Source organism: Electrona antarctica (assembly GCF_951216825.1).
Source record: "Electrona antarctica genome assembly, chromosome: 3".
In the NCBI taxonomy this organism is placed as follows: domain Eukaryota; kingdom Metazoa; phylum Chordata; class Actinopteri; order Myctophiformes; family Myctophidae; genus Electrona; species Electrona antarctica.
Window position 1 is genome coordinate 51,482,109 of NC_136808.1, and position 8,077 is coordinate 51,490,185.

General features: G+C 38.8%; 1 protein-coding gene across 1 annotated transcript; it reads left to right on the top strand.

Moving 5' to 3' along the window:
• The first annotated feature begins 247 nt into the window (after window positions 1-247).
• Window positions 248-8,077, top strand: gcshb (glycine cleavage system protein H (aminomethyl carrier), b). The gene is made up of 5 exons (XM_079496468.1): window positions 248-497; window positions 2,362-2,441; window positions 5,605-5,668; window positions 6,789-6,920; window positions 7,583-8,077. Exons 1-5 carry the CDS (start codon window positions 341-343, stop codon window positions 7,675-7,677), a joined length of 528 nt encoding a protein of 175 aa, XP_079352594.1. The 5' UTR covers window positions 248-340; the 3' UTR covers window positions 7,678-8,077.

Consider the following 8,077-nt stretch of genomic DNA (forward strand, 5'->3'; position numbering starts at 1 on the left):
TATAATGAATGTCACGAAAACAAAGGCAAGGCATTGATTGATTGATTTATTAACAGTTTGCAGAATTACAGTACATTTCAAGCACAAACTCAATACAAACAAGAGGGTCCACCTTGTTCAATTCATCAAAAAGTGTAAAATTTATTTTGCGCTGAATATCTCATGGATGCTGTGGCCCCCTAGTGGCGCTTGCTTTCCATTTAATTCCAGCTTGCTTCCACCATGCTTTCCACTGGGAGCGCGCAACGCAGGATGGTTGCTCGTTCCCGTCGCGGTCAAGTGTGCGTGTGTGTGCGTGCGTGTGTGCGCGATGTTGGGCCGACACTGTCTCACTCAGTGAATGAAGATGGCGATGAGAGTAGCGCTCCAGTGCTTTTCTGCAAACTTTTCCACAAAACTGCCTCAGTTCTCGCAAATAGCCCAAATCACAGCCTCTCGGCGTCCATGGAGGAACGACGTTCCACGCACGCTGAGCACAGCCTCGCCGCTGTCCACAGGTACAAGTTTTGTTTTATATATATATAATCCAATATCCCAAAATTTGTGAACGAATGTTATAACATGCCGACACATTCCTCTGCAGTCAGTGGGCCAAAGAAATCACTTTCCCACGCTGTAATTCCTCACCAGGCAGCAAGACAGAGTAGAACAATATAACTTCTATTTACTAAACTGTCATTTACTTGAGAACGCGCTGTTGTAGAAGCGAAAGTTTGGTTGATAGAAAAATCCTTAAATTGTCATTTTTTATGATGACATAACATTGATGACGATCCATGCAAGTTTGAAATGAGTCTACTGATCACTGGCAGTGGGTGACATATTATGCTTAATTAAACTGACACCCACGATCTCATGTATCTCATTACGACAGTCATGCATTATTTTTGGACATGTGCCAGTCAGGTCTTTAACGATAGATGTCAGTAAGTAACGATAGGCTACATATTTGGAAACGTAATTTGAAATTTGGTTGTGTGTTATATATATTTTTTTAAATGGGATCTCGTTTCGGAGACAGTTATTCATCTCTATTCTTGTGTGAAAACAACGTTTCCAGTATACTAAATAAGGGCAGAAGGCTCTCTTTTGAGTCTGTCCAGCCATGCCTCAGCATCTTTCACACATCCACAGTTTCACAATCTGGTTTAAACCTGTATTTTTCTGCATGATCTGCATCTGAACTGTGTTGTTGAGGCATTACTATTGTTCCCTTTGGGTGTTGTAAATATGACAGCAGCACTTGTTAATTCTATAATTATAATTCTATTATAATTAGCTTATCCCACACTTTGTAGTGGTAATTCATTTAGAAAGAAAGTGCAGTTTATTGTTGCCGCTCTGAATGTGATGTCTTTTGTTGTAGCAGGGGAATGACATTACTGTAATGCCTTGCGGCCCACATGTCTTTTTGAGAGAGTTCAAGTACAGAACAGACTGACCTGCTGATTGTCAGGTCAATTGATTGAAGTAAATTATAGCCAATTTCAAAACAATTTGCACAATTTCCAACCTCGACATTATGCATCGTAGCTTTATCACAATTACTTTTCTTTGCTTTTTTTAATTCAAAGATTTACGAGACTCTGTCATATCTACAACCTTGTGGACTTCTAAATTAGGGCAGACGGTGTTGCACAAGTAATACAGACACTCTGGTCCAGAGTACATTAATGTGTTCTTTGGACAGTCAAATATGAGAACCTTGGGGCTGTTTTGAGACCAGCAAGATGTCTGTTTTGCACTTTTAGCTTGAAAACCTTTTTTTTAATTAAAGACAGTGTGCAATTGTGCAGGTGTTTTTTTTAATTATTTGATCTGTGTATACTCCACCACTGCACCTGCCACAAATATGTATGTTGGTGTGCAAAAAGGCATGATTGTCTATATAATAATAATAACTATAACTATGGCTCATAACATACATGATGTGGTCCTATGCAGCTCAGTGATAGGCTCAACAAATGTCAAGTGTTTGACTCCCACTAAGGGCGATTCACTAACATATGACTCCCACTAAGGGCGATTCACTAACATATGCACTACTAAGTAAAAACTTAAAAACAATAGAATATTCCTCACTCAACCTACTAGTTGGAGTCCATGAATTAGACATAATACGTACTTTTACTCATGAAGGAGTACAGTATGATTCCATTTATCATGAATTAGACATGTGTACTTTTACTCATGAAGGAGTATGATTCCATGTATCATGAATTAGACATGTGTACTTTTCCCCCTGAAGGAGTATGATTCCATTTATCAAACATCAATTTTAACAGTGAACATTTGAAACTCATGTGAAACTTTGACTTGCACATTAATTAATTACACTAATTACATCCCTTCTCCCTGCAGCTCTTGTGTTCACAGAAAAGCATGAGTGGGTCCGAGTGGAGGGGGGAGTTGGCACCGTTGGCATCAGCAATTTTGCTCAGGTACAGTAGGTGGCTTGGCCTGCATTCATAATATTAATCATTGATTTTATGGTGTGCTTTGGCATTATAATTTGGCTTGTGTTCTTGAAGTATTCATGAAGCTCTGCACTTTGCCCACCTATTGATAGAACTACAGTATAACAAGCTATTTCAGACTTTTAGGTAATTGATTACTTGTTTTAGGTAATTGATTACTGTACCACTCCAGGCTGCAGTGGTGTGCAGTCTCAAGCGTATATGAACTATGAAATACTGGACACTTTCTCTTTCATGCAAAATACTATATTTCTTGGAAATAATTTATTTTTAGATCATTTAGATGAGACCATTTTTAGTTTCACGATGCTTAACAACACACGTGTGCGTGTGCGTGTGTGTATATATAATTATATATCTGTCTACGAAACGTATGTCGGTCTGTCCCGGTCACCATCTGACTAAAAAACATCAAACTTAACCCATTTTGAGAGGGAACCCTTTTTGGTGTTTTAAGCATTATGTTATACTTTAGCTATTGAAAAATAGCAGATCTACAAGCTCATAGCGCGGCACCGAGTGCCGCGCTACAAGCTTGTAGGTCTGCTATTTTTGAAAAATCGTGAAAATGTGGCGCAAATCTTGAATATATATATATATATATTCTTTCAGGGCAAACGATTTTAACTCAAATCTTTGCTTCTGGGGAGGTCCCTGGAACAACATATTTTCAGATGGGGGGGCGGAGGCATATTACATATAATTTTTGGGGTCCTTGACATGAAATAGTGAGCACCACTGATATAGAAACATGAGGTTTTTCAGAAAACTGTTTTTAAATTTCGACGTCAGGCCTAAATGGGTTAAGGGGATGTGTGGCAATTCAGTTGGACCAAAGGTGTCCAAGAACCGAAGAAACATGAATATCTGTCTATCTTCGGGTCTCCGGAGGACTTATAGGGCAGTATTATGCGTGTCTTAAGTACCAGGTCTTATTACTTAACTTAATACCTGGAGGCGTGATCAATGCCATTTGGCTATTCTGAGTGGCCAAACAGCATTGACCATGCCTCCAGGTCTTAAGTTAAGTCATAAGACCTGGTACTTAAGACACGCATAATACTGCCCATAGTGTTTCGAGGGTTTGTATGTTAATGGAGTATTCTGAGACTGTGTACAACATGTACTCTGACAGCAAGTACTCTGATAACAATCAGTACAATAAGGGTATTGCATAAACAGGTGGTGCGTGCATTCCCGACTTGCATCGTTCCTGACTTGTGTGGCCCCCAAGTTGATAGTAGGCTATATGAAAGGGACATCTGCTTTCTTTCATTTTTTTTACTTTTTTACTTTTAGGTTGCCAAATCAGAGGGTATGGCATAACCAGCATGAGTATTTGAAAGTTGGAAACACTGTACTGTAGTGTACAGGTTGCAGCTGAGAAGTGGTAGAACAGAGCATGTCTACTTAATTATATGGTTCATTGTTTTGGATGCTTTGATTACTATTCACAATCTTTCATTTCTACCCATTTGTTATCTTCTTATTATGATAATTTAACAGCCAGGGATCTTTTTTGGTTATAGATCTATAGGCATATAGACATCATTGAGTGGAAGATCATGTTTAATCTCACTGGGCTCACTTACTTCCTGGACTACATGTTGTCTCAGTAAGACAGCCCTCCCCCTCTCCACAAGGAGGAGCAGTGCACCAAAGCATTATGGGATTTGTAGTCCAGGAAGGAAGTGAGCCCAGTGTCCATGACATCAGAGACACTAGGCTCACTGCTAAAATCAAAAATATCTAAGACCACGTATTACACACATAAAGACCCCAGGAAAGTGTTCTAAATCTCCTAAACGTCATTAACATATTTTTTTTATTTTTTGCAAAAAGGGTGAAGTGTCCCTTTAAGTTCTTCAAAGCCCAAGGTTCACTTTGCCCCCTCCTATTAATAATCACCTTGGCACTATCTAGGACAACCTAGTCCATATGTGAAACTATACTCTCCCAGAGCAATAAAAGGAGCAAAGGTTTCAAACTATAATGTCGTGATTTTAGGATAATAGTGGTGATTTCCAGTCTTTGTTCCTAAATTATCTTTATTTTACAACAATGGTCTGGTAATAAACCTGAAAAAGCAGACCTGTACTCATAAACTCCCCCCCCCGGGGTGTTTTCACTGTCCATTCTTTTGCCAAACATTCCAACTCGTTCACTTTGGAGCAGCTCCTTTGACCTCAACAGTTTATGTTTATAATTTGATTGTTTAGGTCAAAATTGTCCATCATTGAATGCTTTTGAGTCTCAATTCCCATTACCAGTGCTCGATTATTGAATGCATTGTTAACTTTATAAACTTTATAATGGTGTTAGCATTATGTTATGCTTTAGCTATTGAAAAATAGCAGATCTACACTCATAGCTCATAGCGCGCCACCGAGTGGCGCGCTACAAGCTTGTAGGTCTGCTATTTTTTTAAAACGACTGACACAGAAACATAGCTTTTTCAGAAAACTGTCAGGATGTAGAGGACATTTTTAGAATCTGATCTCAGGACAAAATGGGATAAAGTAATGTTGAACTTTGTTAGAAGCTTTGCAGGATAAGTGCAACTATTGTAGATCATCTTTATCTGTCCCTTCTGTGATGGAAAAACCATACGTAGCGGTTTAGGCACTCATTACGATAAGGCACCTCAGAGTCCAATATCTGCAGCCTAATGCAGAGCAGTGCAGTGAGCCGTGCTTTGCAGATCATGGTTATGTAATGAGGGCATAGTTGGAGGACGTAGACCGATGAGTTTAAGGACTGGTGTTGTAACCCTTAAGACTTTATTGCATTGTTTGATGCTTAGCAGATTTAAATAAAATGCTAGCCAATGTGAGCAGTGGTTCTACAATGCTGCGGTTCAGTAATATCCAACACTTTGGATTTGACAAGGGAGTTCTGGAAACGTCTGACAGCTGCTGTAGCACTTTTTTTTGGGTCATTTCTGTAGTGGGATTGTAATGGGGTATTGGTAGGGCCTAGGAATGCAAATTCTAAAGAATTCCCTTAGTTTTAACTTTGTCAAATGATCATCAATTAATTGATTATCTGTGATTTAGTGTGAAAAGAAGTGTGATTTATCTACAGTAACTGCAATATGTTAAAACACCTTTATTAATGTGTGTCTCAGGAAGCACTGGGGGACGTGGTGTACTGTGGACTCCCTGAAGTCGGCCAAAAACTTGATCAAATGGGTAAGAGTCAAGGAGAAATGATACAGTATAGAAAAGGAACTTAAATTACAGTATATTGTACAACTCTCCAGTAGTTTGTTCCAAAAAAGGATTTATGACAGGAACAGCTGTCATAAATACATTAGTATACTAGAGGTGCCATTGTCTCTATTAATATAGGTATATTCTTTCTTTCTCTTCTTTTTTGGAACAGCAATGTGTTAACCTATGTGACTATGTGTTAAGTTAACCCATTTAGGCCTGACCTCAAAATTTTAAAAAAAACTTCTAAATCCTCCAGTTTTCTGAAATAAATATTTTCACGATTTTTCAAAAATAGCAGACCTACAAGCTCATAGCACGCAACTCGGTGGCGCGCTATGAGCTTGTAGGGGCAAAAGTGGCGCTGTTGTGCCAGAAACAGAGAGAGAGAGTGCTGCACTGTTGCCTGCTAATGAGAGACAGAGAGAGAGAGAGAGAGGGAGGGGGGGGGGCAGGGGGAGAGGGGAGTTGCACCACTCAGTTCACACAGGTGTGATTTTTAAGATAATTTTGGCATTTCTGCTTTATAGGATAGAGACAGTAATCCAAGAGACAGAGGTTTGATGGCATGCATACATCAGTAGTCTGACGATGATTTGGATCATGTGCTCCAAACATCACAGCAGCAGAACATTTGGTGACTTCAGAAAATGTCCTTTCCTAACAAAACTACAAATGGAGCTTGTACGAAACATTACTTCATCTACCTGTTTACACCTAAACATGTGATGTGACTTTAAGCTCAAAATGCTTTTAACCCATTTTGGGCGGGAACCCCTTTTGGTGTTAGCATTATGTTATGCTTTAGCTATTGAAAAATAGCAGCTCTACAAGCTCATAGCGCGCCACTCTGTGGCGCGCTATGAGCTTGTAGATCTGCTATTTTTGAAAAATCGAAGAACGACTGACATAGAAACATAGCTTTGTCTGTCAGGATGTAGAAGACATTTTTAGAATCTGATCTCAGGTCAAAATGCTTTTAAAGGGAGCTATTTGGTAATGGTCAAGGAGAGACATTTGTCTGTGGTCTGTCCTGTCCAGCAGTGAGATAAGATGAGTCATAATATTATGTCATGGGCCCTTTTTGTTTGTATTGCAGAAGAATTTGGTGCCTTGGAAAGCGTAAAGGCTGCCAGTGAGTTATATTCTCCTCTTACCGGGGAGGTGACTGAGATCAACACGCAACTGGCAGACAACCCTGCACTTGTGAATAAGTCCTGCTATGATGAAGGTATGCATCTCCTAAAACCCTGCACTTGTGAATAAGTCCTGCTATGACGAAGGTATGCATCTCCTAAAATCAGAATGATTTTATCCACCATTGCATTTGTCTACCAGCACGATTAGTGGTATGTTACATTTGGTGCCACACATTGAATGTAGCTCATAAGATTAGAACCACTAAGACCCCAAAGCACAGCAGTGGGCAAATCAAAATCTCAAGGCATACCTGTAATCATAGCCAAGCCAAGTTCACATGTCATGATGTAACACATTATGCTCTTGTAGATGTGCTAATTTCACTATTTATTTCATTTGTTAAAAACAAAATGAAATAAATAATGTTTATTTAATATCTACAGTTTAATTTTCACCAATAATGACATTTATTATATACCCAAAATAGGCACACCTGGTTGAAAGTGGTTACACACATTTTTTAGGGTATTAAACTGCCTCTGGGTTGGTTAATTAGCGTGCACAATTTATGACATTGTAAATCAAAAAGCACAATTCATATCGTTTTGAGATTACAGTTTATTGCAAAAATGATGTGTGGTTGTCCCAAAATCCCACCTGGATTTGTCTCACTGCACAACCGTTGAGAACCACTGCCTTGCTTGAATTCTCGTTCTGCCAAACTGATAATCCGTAACTTTTCTTACCTTCCAGGATGGCTACTCAAGATGACAATTGAAAATCCCAGCGAACTCGATGGTCTCATGGACGACCAGGCCTATGAGAAATTCATCAAATCTCTTGAATAAAGTGTTAGATAATACTATAAATTTAATAATGTAATTATACTCAAATATTAGTGGTTGTGTTTACTAATTTCTGGTTTGAGAATCCTTGTGATATTTATTTTGATACTGTAATTGTGCTATCAAAATAACCAAATTTGTAATGTTTCATTAATAACCTTCACTCAGATGTTTAGGATTTATAAATATATGCATGAGACAAACTGAAGGGCTGCTGTTATGTGAGTGTATCAACAACAACATGTTCTACATTGTTCCGTTTTGTTTCAGGTGCTTCTGTTGGTCAGTACATTGATACTGTACCGTACTACATTGATACTGTACCGTACTACATTGATACTGTACCGTACGTCAACAGGTTGGAAATGTCAGACAATAAATTACATAATTTGGTTTGCGGTCA